The sequence below is a fragment of the Aspergillus oryzae genome, chromosome 1, assembly GCF_000184455.2.
Source record: "Aspergillus oryzae RIB40 DNA, chromosome 1".
Taxonomy (NCBI): Eukaryota; Fungi; Ascomycota; class Eurotiomycetes; order Eurotiales; family Aspergillaceae; genus Aspergillus; species Aspergillus oryzae.
Window position 1 is genome coordinate 2,971,174 of NC_036435.1, and position 17,806 is coordinate 2,988,979.

At 49.5% G+C, this 17,806-nt stretch overlaps 3 protein-coding genes and 2 non-coding genes across 5 annotated transcripts; 2 read left to right on the forward strand and 3 right to left on the reverse strand.

The window, feature by feature from the left end:
• Nucleotides 1–844: 844 nt before the first annotated feature.
• On the forward strand, nt 845–4,012 carry AO090005001288 (RNA recognition motif domain-containing protein; the record flags this gene model as incomplete). Its single annotated transcript, XM_023238238.1, has 3 exons — nt 845–1,069; nt 1,124–2,118; nt 2,242–4,012. The coding sequence occupies 3 exons, from the start codon at nt 845–847 to the stop codon at nt 4,010–4,012; spliced, it is 2,991 nt and encodes a 996-aa protein (XP_023089299.1).
• A 1,718-nt stretch (nt 4,013–5,730) lies between these two features.
• AO090005001287 (uncharacterized protein) lies at nt 5,731–6,218 on the reverse strand (the record flags this gene model as incomplete). Its single annotated transcript, XM_023238241.1, has 2 exons — nt 5,731–5,883; nt 6,069–6,218. 2 exons carry the CDS (start codon nt 6,216–6,218, stop codon nt 5,731–5,733), a joined length of 303 nt encoding a protein of 100 aa, XP_023089298.1.
• Nucleotides 6,219–14,052: 7,834 nt separating this feature from the next.
• AO090005t00021 lies at nt 14,053–14,133 on the reverse strand. The gene has a single exon. It is a non-coding gene; the product is annotated as a tRNA-Leu (tRNA).
• A 613-nt stretch (nt 14,134–14,746) lies between these two features.
• On the forward strand, nt 14,747–16,523 carry AO090005001286 (asparagine--tRNA ligase SLM5; the record flags this gene model as incomplete). Its single annotated transcript, XM_001818172.3, has 3 exons — nt 14,747–15,015; nt 15,094–15,214; nt 15,285–16,523. The coding sequence occupies 3 exons, from the start codon at nt 14,747–14,749 to the stop codon at nt 16,521–16,523; spliced, it is 1,629 nt and encodes a 542-aa protein (XP_001818224.1).
• A 421-nt stretch (nt 16,524–16,944) lies between these two features.
• On the reverse strand, nt 16,945–17,016 carry AO090005t00020. Its single transcript has one exon. It is a non-coding gene; the product is annotated as a tRNA-Arg (tRNA).
• Between the last annotated feature and the right edge of the window lie 790 nt (nt 17,017–17,806).

Below are 17,806 nucleotides of genomic sequence, written 5' to 3' on the forward strand. Positions count from 1 at the left end.
GTCGCGGTGAAAGAGGGCGGGTATCACAGCGTGCGTTGCGATAGCTTTAGGAATTGGGAAAAACCACCGATTCCGAGGGTTCGAGCGTGTGTTATGACATACTCAATTGAGGAAAAATAACAATAACAAACACAATCATAAGAATACCAAGAACAATACCGTTCCTGCCAACATCGAGCGGCAGATGCAGCAGCAGCACACATGAAAGTTCATGTAATAAAACATCGAATCAAAGGGTCGAAAAAGGTTTAAGCCTGCGGGAGTACGTAAGATGAGGGTCACTTGATAGCCGCCATATTCCAATCACTGCCCGTCATGCGGGGCCAAAGCTTTACCTCTAAATTCACTGGAGTATCGCATTAACTCTACTATTAAATCCTTTTGTCTACCGCAATAAGCAATTCCCTCCTCCATCTCCGACCAAACTAACTCGGTTGCCTGAATCCCTTTCGAACTTGATTCGTTACACAGCCTTTTGCCATCCGGATGACAATGGGTAACGCTTCCCTTTGGTAGGTAGGAATAGTAATACCTACCTACCGTCTCTTAACCTGCTTTTGCCATCGCTCTTTGCATAGGCAGCAGCATAGCCTCTCGTCACGTTCGCCTCATCAGCAAGCTCCTATATTCCCCTTGGATTTTGGTACCAAGCTTCGTGTTACCCTCGACCTCTGGTTAATCCATCTCTAATTTCTCGTCTCCTACTCATTTTCACTCTTTATCTTGAAATCCATCTGTCGATTTAACACGATCTCGCCTCTCGTTTCCCTATCTATAACGTTGTCGTCGCTTTCCGAATATACCCATTTCGTTACCCCGAGCGGCTATTCTACTGAAAGCCAAAATGTTGAAACCGTTCCAGATACGAGATCTTCATCGATCTTCATCCCAAGACAATCTCGCTGCATCTCAAAGTCCTGATCATGCCGTGGTAGAAGACCGCAGTATCCTTCAGAATCGCCAGCAGGGCATTGTCCGGTTGTCTGCTACAGACTATGATGAGATAACGGCGAATCATCCTAGAGCCCGGCTTACATACGTCGACGAGGATGACGATGAGCTCATCACGGTATGTCTGCTCATACAAACTATATATGTCTACCATACTAATAATGGATCATAGGTGGGGTCATCTCTCGAGCTTTCCCAACGTCTAGAAGAACCCGTTGATACTTCTGCCATTCCACAGCCGTCGCTAGAATCTATCTCCCCTGAGCCGATGCATATATTTGACATCAGACGGTCTAACTCAGTGAAGAATCTATGGAAGAAGTTTGAATATAAGCCCCACTTAGAGGACCATCAGGATAGGAATGAGATCGGCACGGTGCCTACAACTGCAGATGATTCTCAGTCTAATGCACAAGAGGAGCCTAGCACCAGCCGTGAGAATCCTGGCCCCGCTACGACCGACGTTCCAGAACCACTCTTGGCCGCATTTGAGGCTGAGATGGCCAGGATTTTGAATGTCACTAACACCGTACGTGACGGTAACTCTGAACCAGAGCGTCCGACTGAGACGCCAGCAGGAGCTGAATCCAATGACCGACATCAGCATCCGAGCGATGCTTTTGTACATGCTCTGCATAATCTGGTGGAGGGTGCCGAAATGATTAGTGCTGGCGTGAGATCCAGGCTGCCTGAATTCGAGCGGCAGTTACAGAATGTTCAGCGCACTCTTCCAGAACATGTTGGGTCTTCGGTGCAGGTAGCCCTTGCAGCTCTGGATAGCCAGGCGAGGAACTTGATCCAAGCACTCAATAACGCATCAACCGTGGGAGGACAAAGGGCAGGGAATCTTTTCCAAACTGAACTGCCTACCCCAGCCGCAACTATGGAGGGTCTTCGTAATATGGCGTCTGAACTTGGCCACATGGGAAACACATTGTTTGAGGCCTTTGAATCCGAGTTTAGATGCAATGCTTCGAGAAGCCAAGACCAAGGAGCCCCTGGAAATTCACCACAAACCGAGCTTACTGCTAGTGCCCGACCTGATATCCCGGCAGCATCACCCGAAACTCAGCAATCCAATCTAGCCGCAAAGTGCGAGAACGAGAAAGAACCTTTGGGCATCGATACACAAGCTGCTCCATCGACAGAGGTTGGATCACCGGAGAGGTCAGTACCCACGGATCGCAACGCTGATTCTTCGATGGCGTCACACCAACAGCAGGGGTCATCGTCGCCGACATTTCCACCAAGCCCAGATATTCACGCGCAGTTTCCTACCTTATGGAACAGATCACATCCCCTCCCTGACAGACCCCATCCCTCATCCCACAATTTTCGACCTCCGTTCGCCACACCAAACACGTTTTATCCTCCTCCCTCATTCCCAGTGCCGCCTCCTTTTCCTTCCGTGTTCTGGCCACCTCATGGACCCCCTCCTCATGGACATCCTCATGGACCTCCTCATCATCAGCATCCTCCACCTCCACCTCACGGCTTCCATCCTCATTCCCCTCATCCACGCGCTCCTCACCCACATACCCACCCTCATGCGCCACACCACGGGCATTTTTATACCCCGACAAATGCCCTGCCTGTACCTCCGCGACCACCTCGCCACCGGCATAGAGAATGGCCTGCGTCCCACCATAGACAGAATGACAATGGAGCACCGGCACCTGAGGCAATTCACCGTCCCGAACACGGCTTACCCTCTTCTTTCACAGCTAGTTCTGCCGGAACATCGCTTTTCATTGGGAATGTGGGATTTAGTGTTCACGAAGCAATGATTCGTGATGTTTTCGCTTCCAAGGGATTTTTAGTCGAGGTACATTTGCCGCTAGATGCAGAGACGGGAAGACATGCTGGCTTTGGCTACCTGCGCTTTCCTTCCATCCACGCAGCAAAAGCGGCGTTGGACGCTTTGCAAGGTGCTCACATAGATGGACACTCAATTAATTTGGAGATCAGTGATCACTCTCCGATCACCGCGCTAGACACATCACAGGTCCGCGAAGTAAACTCTAATCAGCCGCCAGCGCCATCTGAACTTCAGTCTTCCTCTGTTGCGCCAACTAGAGCGAGGCAGGCGTCCGAACCACAAACTAGTGGAGAACGGGGCTCATCCAGCGAGCAGAGATCGGCGCCCTTAACCGTGGCCGACCTCTGCTCGAGCGATACCCGCCACTTGTCTAGGCTGTCTTCTAGCGATACCAGTTTAGTTAGCTCCTCACTTTTAGACTCGGAACGACTCAATACTCTATATCCCTCGCTCTTGCCTGAAGGGTCTTCTCAACAGCCTGTGGTGGGCAACAACACATCTACGCAACTTCCAGATCTCAGCCGCGAGCCAGAAGAACGCCGTTTCCCACCAGTGTCACAATTAGATGCGCACTTTCTGGCCGAACGACGCGGCGGGGCAGAATCGTCTAGTGATACTTCCACTTCCAGAACTAGATCGACTTTCCAGAGGGATATCGCAAGCGACAGCCATGACAGTTTGTATGGGCCGACACCACGGAGCCCTCCCGGTGCATTTCCTCAAGACGCCCAGGATAGTTTTCAACCACGCCCCTCATCTCTAGAAACCGATGCTACACAGCAGCAAGGCGGCAACGATCGTGTGCCTACCTCATTTTATTGTCGTCACCCAGGGACTGTGAGATCTTTTCATCCGTCGCGAAGACACTCGGGTCCATGGAATACCCTACGGGCTGAGGAGACTCATGATAATGCCAGGCCGCTGAGGCGACGGGCTACTGAACGTCATTCCCTCCGGGATGGCCGGGAGATGAGCTCGACGAATACCTTCAACCGGCGATCATACCGCAGTGATGCCATGCCCCGCCCAAACACGTCTACAACTGAGAGTAGTACTAGAAGACAACGCAGCATTGATGACTGTGTGTCTGCACTGGCTAGCTTGGGTTATGGAGGCGCCGAGGAAGGCGGACTTCAGAGGATTGCTGTGTATGCTGCAGCAGTGGATGGCAGGGTATCGGACGCGATTGAGATGATCGAGGAAGAGCGGAAAGCTTACGAGCAACAAGGACCAATGAGGTGATGACTGCATTCCTTTGCTGGATTATTTTTGAACAATGTCACTATCTAGGATTGGGTCTGCCACTAGCTAATTCCCCATATTCCTGTTTCCTATACATTACTTCGTCGGGGGTTTGGTGTTCAGGGATGATCGCGTTTGTTCTCTGCCATTTTAGTGCCACTTAGGTGTAAACAGGCTTTTTGGTCTTTTTTTCTCTTTTGACAATTTGATATAAAAATCTTATGCTTTTTTTTAATTATTCCCCGGAATGATCCTTGTAAATTCAACGATTGTATGCTTCCAGAATAAGCAGGAGGCAGGGTCGAGTGTAACAAAATGTATATTATAACGATATAAAATCATACAACAGCATATACATGTTGGAGCTTATCTATCTACGACCTATCGCATAAAACATTATGCGCAGAAAGTCTTACCGAGGACAAAATTCGATTTTAATATCTCAACCCTTCTATCTTTTTAATATGTGGGCATGAGCGTACATGATACCCGCCAAGTACCTAACTCATCACATCACATATTTGCCGTGAGGATACCCTTGTTATATGTGAGGTTGTAAGCGTAACTCTCACAAACGTACCCTATCGTTGGTACCGGGATAAAACAGCAGCTTCGCTATGGGGAGGATCCATAGACGCGATTGATATCAGGGAAATTCTATTCCAACGTAGCAATCGTCATTTTTCTGGCCAGAACAGAGTAACAGATTTTGTGTCTGAGCGATCGGGGTACCTTAACTTCGGGCTAGAGAGATGACAGCCTCGTGTCATGCATCTATCTCTTCTCCGGAGCCTCGTTTATTGTTGCCATGAACTCGTACTGGGTCAACGATAGGGTAATCTCAGGGAGACGCCTTGTCACGTTACGTGCAATGATCTGTAGTGACGTGGCACCTGTACAGGTGGTAGTCAGCCTTGCGTTACAAGTCCTATATCTATCCAGGCCACTTTGCATCTTTTCCTAGCCCTGTTTATTCTGTAGCTCACTACCTCAACATCAACCTGAACCTATTCACGATTTTCCAGGCATATTTAATCCACAATTTCATTCGGATTCAGTGTCAGTGACATTACTATGTTCCTCAAAGGATTCTACCATATCATCGACATTCTTAAGGCGGAGGCTGTAGACAAATGGAAAACATACAACCTTACATATTCTCGTCTTTATCAATTTACTCAAATCTTGAAAAGAATACAGGTTAACGATCCGGATTCCAGAGTACTTCTCAGTCATATTCAACGCGAGACTGCTACTACACTGAAAGAGTTTTTCATCAAGATCCGAGGGTTTGAAAAGTACCTAGGCCCATCGCGCGATCGGCGCTCCTTCTTGGGGGCTATACAGAAGATTAGATGGTCCATGAGACTGCCCAAGCTTGACGAACTCTGCACGAAGCTAGAGAGCCAGGTTGCTCATGCAAACTTTTGCTTGGTGGCACAAGGGAAGTAAGTATGCAATTCTAACGATTCTCTTTCGTTTAGACGAATTCTGCTCCTTCGCCGATGAGCCTCCACTCACGCCCGACACTTGACTAGATTAAACACAACCGTCGAAGTTCTATTTCCACATACTTACATAGATCGACCCATTCGGGAGAAACACTTTGTCTTTGAAGACGCCCATCGAAGACCTTCACACTATACCCTTTCGTGAAATATCATCCTGGTCGGTTAGTTGTATACCACTCCAAGTTAGGATGTATGTTGACGGCACTTTTAATTAAATATATTGGTTAGGACTTTCATCAATTCCTGCTCAGGTTCTGGGATGGCAAACGTGGTCGAGAGTTGATCGTGAGAAGGCAATACGTCCTCTACAACGTCACCACAGAGCAGGAACTTCTGCCCAGCAGCCCCTGCATAAAGCCACTGAAGGATGTAATTTCTCCGAATGATCGGGTCGATATGAGCGTCATATTCTCTTCCGATAATTTATACTCCAAGAAATGTCCGTTCTGTCGGGCACGTCGTTCCAAGGAGAGCCGCAGTTGGGTGAAGTTTACCTGGTATGTCATTTTGGTTTCCTTATTATATATTATTACCCTATATCTAACTTTTTCCCACAGCAAAAGCTGTGGCTTTTGGATACACTTTCGTGATTCGTTTGATGATGAGCCGGATCCTCTAACATGGACTGCACTTTGTGAAATCCGCGAAAGTAGCTTCCGCGAGTTCATCCGCGAAGGTGAATTATTCATGGACATGAAAGGCTTTTTGAATCCCAAATTAAACAAAAGTCAGCTTAAAAAGTTGATCATTCAAACTTGGCCGGTCGACACAGAGGATCCTCAAAATCAACAGTGCCCGAATATTCGCGATTTCCTGCGGGTAACGCAATGCCAGGCTCAGTGGTCAAGTGCACGAAAGTTTTCAACAGTTCTCAAAACCCACAAGGCCTTGAGAGAAGCGATGTCTGGTGTGAGAAAACATCTCGATATAATAGACAGAGGGACGGGTCTCCTATTCGATGATTTTTCTAGAATGATAGGAGGAAGATTCGGGCGTAAAATACCCCCAGAATATGAGAATTTGGTGCGATCAATATGGACGTATTATAGGGATCGCAAAACTGGGGTTGTCAGTTCAGATGACCTCCTACGAATTCTAAAAGTCTTTTCGGAATGTTTACTTGATTCTCACCTTCTATACCACCCTTATTGTCTCGCAGCCGTCAGAATAAGGTGCTTCCTCTGGATCATTTTCACTGTTCTTGATCTCGAAGCAAAGACTCTTTTTCCGATCTCAAAATCCTTGGCTCAGATGTATCCCACTAATGCCGAATTCATGGAGCTTCCCCTATTTGCAAAAATAGTGAGCCCATTATTTGTTCCCAATATACTCATAGCAAGGTTTACCTTTGACCTTGCCGACGACATAAAAGCTCTAGTCTCTCCCAACGAACCTCAGTACGAATTCGCTGCTGTGTGTCGAATTTTACAAGAGTCGAGGACTCTTTGGCTTCATTTCCTTTCAGAGGGGAACTTGGATGACTATGATCTCGATCTTAAGCCGGAATGCTTTTTCAATCACTCTATATTCACAAGTCAGCGCGTGCTGGATAATTGGCTAGAAAAATACCGGTGTACACTTGAGGGTATATTAGCTCGCAGTGGAAGAGATAAGCGAGCCAGTTCAATATGGTAACACTGCCCATTCTTTCAGGAGCCCTAGCACACTTGCTATCATATACATATAACAGCCTGTTTTTGGAAATAGAGCAGACCGTTCGTCTTAACAAATGCCAATACGGAAGCAGAAGTAAATCAAAATGGAATGGAGTCTTTCTTCACAGTAATGGAAGAAGATCCCGATAGGCGTTATTATTGACATGCGTAACTTCATTCAGACCCAGATCAGAATTTATGACTTCTAAAAAACGAGAAAGAAAAACATACAATAAGTATGGTAGTGGTCACCAGGCGCTGCGTAGGCTTGCCCTCTATTCAGTCTTTCTCCAGGGCTCTTCCGACCCACTCGAATATCCTACGCTCGACCTAGAGAGAAGTCACATTTACGCAAAGTAAGAATAGTCAGCGCTCCCCGTAAGCCGCAACATTATAGGAACTATCCAGTTCATTTTCTTTTCACCAAACCCATACGCCCTTAAGCTAGTTATACTTTTACCACTTACTAAGACTTGGATAACAGAGAGAAGGCAGGTTTGCCAAAACAACATCTTTCACCCACGCCAGAAAGAGCTATTTTAGTCTTGGGATTACACGGGCAATGTTGGACTATCCCATAGGTGACTAACAAGGCAAGTAATAAGTAGACACATGTCAGGTCTTATGGATTGTAAATGTCTTCTTATATTGTTGTATAGTTGCGGTATAACCAGAACAGTTTCCATAGGGAAATACTGTGGAAGCGTTATTGGTTTCATGGTCAGCAGAAGTCCAGTATTCAAGAATTCGCCTTTTATAACCTAGTCTCTAGTCAAATATAACTAGTTCTACAGCGTATTTTGACTACGATCCACTTCTGAGTCCATGATAGCTCTTTTAAGGACCTCAGTTCGTCGAATGCATTATAATAGTTTTGTCTGAAGTTCTTGTAATATACATAGCCCATAGCTTAGTCGAATCCACCATATTAATTACACATCGTATCAATTTCATCAATTTGTTTACTTCCAGTGTGTTTACTGTCAACCTAGATAGATAATTAAGGATTAAGGGTGGTGTTGAAAAGTCCACAAAATATTTGGACCGTAAAAAGCGGACTACTCACTTTTGTACTCTACTGTAGGTGGGCTAGAAGTCATGGGAAGCGACCGAGACTGTATTCTCGTCGGAATATAGTGTAGTAGATATTGGTACCAGTTACAGAACTGTACTACTACTGGTTTGGAACAGAAAACAACTTGGAGGAGGAAAAAATGTCGGGACGGGCCGAGACGCGAACCCCTGACCCGCCCGACCGCGACGAACAGGAAAACTCACCACCGCGATTGGTGAGGCCGAAACGCACGACAAGACCACCGGCCCACTATGCTCAAGAGCAAGAGATCGAGACTGAGCAGAGAAATACGCGCTCCCAGCGGAAGAAAAAGAACCAGGGTAAGCCAGTCGCCCAAGATAAAGCGGCGACTTCGGACGACTCCTCGACAGAAAGAGAGGACTCAGACACCTCCAAGCTTGTGAAAGAGATTGTCAAACTCAGAAGAGAAATTAGACGACGAGATGAATTATACAAGGAGGAACTCCAGAGAGTCAAAGAAGAATTTGGCGCTGCCCTCACAGAGTTTCGACATGAATTACTGGCGAATCGACCCCCGACACCGCAAGCCCACCCCGAGTCATGCGCTCAGAGCGGCCACGAGGAGATCCTTCGCGAAATCCAATCCTTACGCGTTGCAGTCAATCCTTCGGGATCCCCGTCCTATGCAGATGTTGCCCGTACTCCCCCCACCAGCCAACCGAGCAATATACGGACTCTCTCATCGTGGAACACGACACCGACTACCTTCACCGACACGCTATATTGCACGATAGACACCTCGAAGATGGCAGATACTGAAAGTGAGAGACCATCAGCAGGTCCAATTAGAACGGCAGTTGAGACCGAGATCCGGACAATGGAAAACTACACGAACTGGCGGTGCCGCGCTGTCACGGTGGACCCAAAAAACACCAACCGGATCAGAATTGCTTGCCGAGATGAGGCTGAACACCAGCTGGTTAAGAAGGTGGCGGAAACCAAGGTCGGTGCGGGAGCCCGAGTGCTCCGTGATGAACTTTACCCGATCAAAGTCGACAGCGTCAACAGAACGGCAGTGCTTGATGAAAATGGTGATATCCGAGTAGGAGCTGCGGCAGCCTTTGGTGAGGAGAACGAAACCACCGTCGCCAAGATTGCATGGCTGAGCAGAAAGGAGAATGCGAAGGCCTATGGGTCAATGGTCGTTTACCTGACCAAAGGTAGTGATGCACGGAGGCTCCTGGCCGACGGGTTCTTTCACGCTGGGGGAGAATCCGGCATGACCAGCACCTTTGAACACCGACCACGACCGATACAATGCTACAACTGTCAAGAGATTGGACATAAGGCATTCCAATGTAAAAGTACTCAAAAGTGTGCGAGATGTGCTGCGGAGGGTCACCACCACAGTTGCTGCAACCAATCGGTTCCAAAGTGCATTCCATGCGGAGGCCCTCACGAATCGTATAGCAAGAACTGTCGGAAGCTCTATCCATCACATCATGAATAAGACTCTTCGAGTCATTCAACTGAACGTGAGAAAACAGGGTGCAGTGCACGAGAGCTTAATGAATGATGAAGAGACTCAGAACACGGTGGCGTTAGCGATCCAGGAACCCCAAGCGCGGAGGATTCAAGGCCGGCTCTTGACCACCCCGATGGGACACCATAAATGGACGAAGATGGTCCCCTCTACCTGGAGGGAAGGCAGATGGGCAGTACGAAGCATGCTCTGGATTAACAAAGAAGTCGAGGCGGAACAAGTACCGATAGAGTCCCCGGACCTCACGGCAGCGGTTATCAGGCTTCCCGAGCGACTGATATTCATGGCATCAGTTTACGTTGAAGGGGGCAATGCCTCAGCTTTGGATGACGCATGTAACCATCTACTCGACGCGATCACGAAAGTTCGGCGGGATACGGGTGTGGTGGTGGAGATTTTGATTATGGGAGACTTCAACCGGCATGACCAACTCTGGGGAGGAGACGACGTGTCTTTGGGAAGACAAGGTGAAGCGGATCCAATCATCGACCTCATGGATGAATGTGCTCTCAGCAGTCTCCTCAGACGAGGCACAAAGACATGGCATGGCGGAGGACACAGCGGGGACTGCGAGTCGACTATCGATCTGGTCCTGGCTTCGGAAAACCTGGCAGACTCCGTAATTAAGTGTGCTATATTAGGGACGGAGCACGGCTCGGACCACTGTGCTATTGAGACCGTATTCGATGCCCCCTGGTCGCTCCCAAAGCATCAGGGACGACTTCTGCTGAAAAACGCTCCATGGAAAGAGATCAATACCAGGATAGCAAACACTCTTGCCGCCACTCCGTCGGAGGGTACGGTACAGCAGAAAACCGACCGACTCATGTCGGCGGTCTCGGAAGCGGTGCATGCGCTAACACCAAAGTCAAAACCATCATCACACGCGAAGCGGTGGTGGACTGCTGATTTGACGCAGCTCCGTCAAATACACACATACTGGAGAAATCACGCCCGGTCCGAGCGACGAGCGGGGCGAAAAGTACCCTACCTAGAAACAATGGCCCAAGGCGCGGCGAAGCAATACCACGATGCCATCCGGCAACAAAAGAAAAAGCACTGGAATCAATTTCTTGCCGACAATGATAACATATGGAAAGCCGAGAGATACCTGAAGTCGGGAGAAGACGCAGCGTTCGGGAAGATCCCGCAGCTCCTCAGAGCGGATGGGACCACCACCACCGATCACAAGGAGCAGGCAGAAGAATTGCTGGCCAAATTCTTCCCGCCTCTGCCGGACAACATTGACGATGAAGGGACTCGACCACAAAGAGCGCCAGTCGAGATGCCTGCCATTACGATGGAGGAGATCGAACGACAGCTGATGGCGGCAAAGTCTTGGAAGGCACCGGGCGAAGACGGTATGCCAGCAATAGTCTGGAAGATGACTTGGCCCACGGTCAAGTACAGAGTCCTGGATCTCTTCCAGGCGTCGCTGGAAGGAGGCACGTTGCCAAGACAATGGAGACATGCGAAGATCATACCACTCAAAAAGCCGAACAAAGAGAACTACACCATTGCCAAATCATGGAGACCGATTTCGCTGCTCGCGACGCTGGGCAAGGTACTGGAATCCGTGGTGGCGGAAAGGATCTCACACGCGGTAGAGACTCACGGTTTGCTCCCGACCAGCCACTTCGGCGCCCGAAAGCAGCGGTCCGCGGAGCAAGCACTCGTACTCCTGCAGGAACAAATCTACGCGGCGTGGCGCGGCCGACGGGTCTTGAGTTTGATCAGCTTCGATGTCAAGGGAGCCTACAACGGAGTGTGCAAAGAACGGTTGCTTCAAAGGATGAAAGCGCGAGGCATACCGGAGGATCTGCTCCGGTGGGTGGAGGCGTTCTGCTCGGAACGAACGGCGACTATCCAAATCAATGGGCAATTGTCTGAGGTCCACAGCCTGCCACAGGCTGGACTGCCGCAGGGCTCGCCGCTATCCCCAATCCTGTTCCTCTTCTTCAACGCAGACCTCGTACAGCGACAAATCGACAGCCAGGGAGGTGCGATTGCTTTCGTGGATGATTTCACTGCATGGGTGACGGGGCCAACTGCACAGAGCAACCGGGAAGGTATTGAGGGAATCATTAAAGAAGCGCTCCACTGGGAAAGACGAAGTGGGGCAACTTTTGAAGCAGAGAAAACAGCCATCATACACTTCACCCCCAAGACTTCCAAATTGGACCGAGAACCCTTCACCATCAAGGGACAGGCTGTTGAACCCAAAGACCATGTCAAGATTCTGGGCGTCCTGATGGACACAAGTCTCAAATATAAGGAACACATCGCAAGGGCAGCGTCTAAGGGCCTTGAGGCAGTAATGGAGCTTCGACGACTGAGAGGTCTCTCCCCATCAACAGCGCGGCAGCTATTCACATCGACAGTGACCCCTGTAGTGGACTACGCCTCTAATGTCTGGATGCATGCATTCAAAAATAAGGCCACGGGACCGATCAACCGAGTCCAAAGGGTAGGAGCGCAAGCGATTGTCGGAACGTTTCTCACCGTTGCAACTAGTGTAGCGGAGGCGGAGGCTCACATTGCCACGGCGCAACACCGTTTTTGGAGACGGGCCGTGAAAATGTGGACGGACCTCCACACGCTCCCAGATACCAATCCTCTCCGCAGAAACACAGCTAGGATCAAGAAATTCAGAAGATTTCACCGCTCGCCGCTGTACCAAGTAGCGGACGCGCTGAAAAACATCGAGATGGAAACACTGGAGACTATTAACCCGTTTACATTAGCACCATGGGAGGCACGTATGCAGACCGATGGCGAAGCCATGCCGGACCCACAGGCTATACCGGGTGGATCAATACAGATCGCGATCAGCAGCTCGGCACGAAACGGGTTTGTAGGATTTGGGGTGGCGATCGAGAAACAGCCACCTCAATATCGAAAATTGAAACTGAAGACCTTCTCCGTAACATTGGGCGCAAGATCAGAGCAGAATCCGTTCTCCGCAGAGCTAGCGGCTATAGCACATACGTTGAACAGGCTGGTGGGACTGAAAGGCTTCAGGTTCAGGTTGCTCACAAGCAACAAAGCGACGGCCCTCACGATACAGAACCCTCGACAACAGTCAGGCCAGGAGTTCGTCTGCCAGATGTACAAGCTCATAAACAGACTGCGGAGAAAAGGAAACCATATCAAGATTCTTTGGGTCCCTGCCAGCGAAGACAACAAACTGCTGGGCCTGGCTAAAGAGCAGGCCAGGGCCGCGACCCACGAGGACGCTATCCCACAGGCACAGGTCTCCAGAATGAAATCAACAACGTTGAATCTCGCACGATCCCAAGCAGCCACTACGAAAGCCTTGCCAGAGGACGTAGGAAGACACATCAAACGAGTAGATGCGGCACTCCCAGGAAAACACACCCGACAGCTGTATGATGGGCTATCCTGGAAAGAAGCGACCGTGCTGGCTCAACTCCGGACCGGCATGGCAAGATTAAATGGGTATCTCTACCGGATCAATGTCGCGCAGACAGACCAGTGTGCATGCGGACAAGCAAGAGAAACCGTGGAGCATTTCCTCTTCCGATGTCGGAAGTGGACCACGCAACGGATCGCACTGCTACAATGTACTCGTACTCACCGGGGCAATCTCTCCCTCTGCCTGGGCGGGAAATCGCCTTCCAATGATCAGCAATGGGTGCCAAATTTGGAGGCAGTACGAGCCTCAATACGATTTGCCATGACCACGGGCCGACTCGACGCCGTCTAACCGCGTCGACCAAGACAATGACACTCTCCCCTAACTAACCTACACCATCCACCTTGTGCCACAGATGGTAGACGCGCTTCAACTGCCGAGGATAGGAGGTTGAACACTTGAAGAAGCGCCTTCAAGCCAGTCTATCAACAAAATTACTAACCCACAGGGATTCCTACGATATTGACAGCTGAGAGGACATATACTGAAAGGATCTATGTATGGGCTTCAAGGAGATACGGTAGATGTACATTAGAACCTGTGTTGATAGATCAGTGATAGTTGCCCTTTCGGCTGAGCCGCCGGGCGTTAATGAATTGTGTGTGTGTAGGTGGGCTAGCGCCCGGCGCTACTTTAGATTATGAGGCGGTAGGCAGTTTAAACGGCAGAACGTGTTGACCTCCAAGGATGTGTTAGTCTTTGTTAAAGATTGCTTCTCTCCGCCTGCTTAATCAGGCCTAGCTCCCGGGGCTAGACCAGTTCCAGCATAGTAAGGGGACCAAATATCAAACTTACTTTTTGACAATCCCGGGCTTCTGCAGGCAATAGATGTTAGGAGTTTCACGCTAGGGCAAAAAAATGGTAAGGATGGGGTTCGAACCCATGCATCAATCGATAGTGGGTCTTAAGTCCACCGCCTTAACCACTCGGCCACCTTACCGCAAGTTATGCCGGTTGGTGATCAGATAACCTCAAAGCCCAACTCAGTTTAAAGTCGCACCAAGGATGATAGTACATGGTATTCTCCAAGCGAAAGAGGCATAAAAAGAATGTGACCTTGCACACTAATAAAACAGTTGATCGTCTATCGACGAGGGCATCACGCTAGTCCGTAGTTTTATAGTGCTATTTTGATTGGAGAATCTCCGCTTCAACGGGCTGAGGAGTAGGCGAGTTTTAGAAAGGCTTGTAAGGCAGAAGGTCAGGCGGCATATATTCAATGGATACAAAATTGTCACGAAAAAAAGAGGAAACATATACAACGGGAGGGATTCATTGGTGGTCACCCACCCAACCACTAACCTCCCGGCGCGTGGCTTGAGTACGGCTGAGTTTCATAGTTACAAAGCATTTAGTCCATTTTTATTTACTACAAGTAGGCGGGCTTTATAGAGTTCCGTTGGAAAAGGCGCGGAGATAACAGTAAGCTATTTATCAGGCCGACCACTAATTTGCGCGCCCGTCCTCCAGCGCTTAGGCGCACGCGTATTCCCCAAAAACAGAGCCCTCAACGCCCATCACCACAACCAACTCGGTGCCCTTTCCTACAAGAGATGCGAACATGGCGACGAAGCTTCGCTACGTCTGTTGCCAGACTAAACCATAAACCTGCCGGTCAGGGCGTCAGCCCCACGCTCTTACGATGCGCACAAGTCCTGGAGCAAAGCAAGAGTGGAACCTGCAGTTTAGAAGATCAAGAGATCAAGTTGAATGGGTTTATTCGCTCCGTCCGAAAGCAGAAACGCTTTGCGTTCGCCGAGATCTCAGATGGGTCGACGATTGAGCCTATACAGGCTTTTTTGAGACCAGCACAGGCTGCCGAGTACGTCACGCCTCGCTACTGAGCTTGACCACCCTTGATTGGTTTCGAAGAACTGGTATCTAATTAATGTATCTCTAGACTGTCTACTGGAACTGCTGTGGAGATTTCTGGGGTCTGGAAGGCTTGCCCACCGGGCAAGGAGCAAACCCATGAGCTTCAAACGACAGACGTGAATGTTCTTGGGAAGGCAGACCCTGAGGTACATAAGGCCTTCCTGGAATCATACAAAAGATCAAGAGCGGTGCAGCTAACTATCATAATACGAACAGACGTACCCCATCCAGAAAAAGTATCACAGCCCCGACTTCCTTCGTCAGATTCCCCACCTCCGCATGCGCACACCTTTCAGCTCCCTCCTCTCGCGGTTCCGATCAGAATGCTTGTACCAGCTAGGAAATGTGTTTCGCTTCGCCCCGAACGGGGGCTACGTTCAGGTCCACCCACCGTTAATCACATCGTCGGATTGTGAAGGCGCTGGGGAGACATTCACAGTTCTGCCGCGGGAAGCTATGGGGGCACAGTCTGAGGGCGAGCATTTCTTCCGGGCACCCAAATACCTGACAGTATCGTCACAGCTCCATCTGGAGGCATATGCAGCAGAGCTAGGAAACGTGTGGACAATATCGCCCATGTTCCGGGCCGAGAAGAGCGATACGCCGCGCCATCTTAGCGAGTTCTACATGCTGGAGGCAGAGATGAACTACATGCATGACCTAGACTCGCTGACCGACTCCGTAGAGTATATTCTCCGTGACCTAGTTCGTCGGTTACACGACACGCCTGTTGGCCAGGAGATCCTGTCCGCAAAGCGATCGGGCGAGTCCGGTCAGGATCAAACTGAAGGATCTGGTGCTAATCTAAAACAACGATGGAACGACATGATGGAGGGACCCAAATGGGGTCGCATGACCTACACGCAAGCGATTGAGAAGCTCCAGGACGCGGTCGCCAAGGGACAAGCCACATTCGAACATGCACCCGAATGGACCGGCGGCCTTCAACTCGAACACGAGAAGTACATCGTCGACGTGATTCACAACGGCCGTCCCGTGTTCGTGACCGACTATCCTAAGGTCGTCAAACCGTTCTACATGCTACCATCCAATGGGGACAGCTCCGCTGCACCAGGCGAAACAGTCGCCTGCTTTGATCTCCTCCTCCCAGAAGTTAGCGAAGTCGCAGGAGGCTCCCTCCGCGAGCATCGCCTCCCCAACATCATCCAGAATATGCGCGAGCACGGACTGATCAAGACCCGCGCACCACCCGCTCTGGAAGCGGAAGCGGAAGCAGGAGCACAAGCCGATTCCGAGACGCCGATGTACCCTCACCTCCTGCCCGGTGAAGACCTGGGCCATCTCCAGTGGTATGCTGATCTTCGGCGGTGGGGAACAGCGCCCCATGGAGGATTTGGTCTTGGATTTGACCGATTCTTGGGATACCTGGCTGGCGTCTCCAGTATCCGAGACGTAGTATCTTTCCCTCGGTATTTTGGCAGGGCGGACTGCTGATTTGTAAATAATGTATTTTACTCTACTCTACCCTGAAATGTATATTAGATAGACATGCACGATGGCCAATATCAACCACTCGTTTCTAGTAGTAATTTCATCTAAGCAACTTCAATAAAGGCAAGTCTGCAACGCAGTCCTACTAGGAGACCGAGGCGAGACCTTATTTCGCAAAGTACTACCTACTCCCTACCAATCAGCCATATCCTCCAGTAGCAGCTATCAAAGAGACACCTTCATTCACTTAACAAATACCAAGAGCGTATCCCTCACTCACCCTAAGCAAAACACCCAATTACAGACCAAAAAACAACAAAGCACCATTCCCAGGACGAATGAATACAATGCAATTGATTAGCCATCGGGGTACTTGCTTACATACACCCGACCCGAAGTGACCTGAACCAAAAAAGACAAAGATCGAGCGACGCAGGGATCGAACCTGCAATCTCTAGAGCCGAAATCTAGCGCCTTACCATTAGGCCAGCCGCCCTGTGATGTCGTCATAGACCAATTTTAGTATACATATACTTAACAGCGAAAGAAAAATTAGAGACTTCGAACCAGAGTTTTGTATCTTGTAAGTGGGTATGGTGGAGTTGTGGGACGTCTTGGGTTGTTGTTATGTGGTTGGGTCTTTTTATTGGTAAAGTGGATCTTGGTGTTGTCGGGTAGTATATGGTGTATTTGGTCGTGGGCTATGCTGGGTGTTTGGATGGTGGTTGTTCTTGGATATATATTAGTGCTCGACTCGGTGCACTAAAGTAAGATGCCGAGAAGGGCATGTCGTCCCAACAAATGTAACTCGGATATTCGCGGTTGAGATGCGGGCTCTACATTGTCTATAGCATGCTAGTACTCGAGGATGAGGGAATCTGTAGCTGTTCCTGGCTCGTAGTGTATTACCACGAGACCAGATTGGTTCTCTATAACTGTGATATCTGCCGATACTGCCTATATGCGACTGACTATTTTATTTGCAACCAAGGCATTGCATGTATGAACATTTGGATGTAGAAGCAAGAGCAATCCGAATGTGAATGACAGTTTTACCCCCTCTGTCACAGTATCCTGGTGATGAACGCCCCATTACGGCCCCCAGTGGTATGGCAAGTTACTCGAAATGTTTCCAGGTGAAGCTGATGTCTTTTCTAAACGAGTAAAACAATGATGGTCGCTGCCGCGCATACCCAAGGACATCTGTGCTGACCATGCGATGTAGTCCATCAAAATGGAAGCTGGGCGATGGAATAACCTGCTTGGTCTGGTATGCTTCTTTTGGT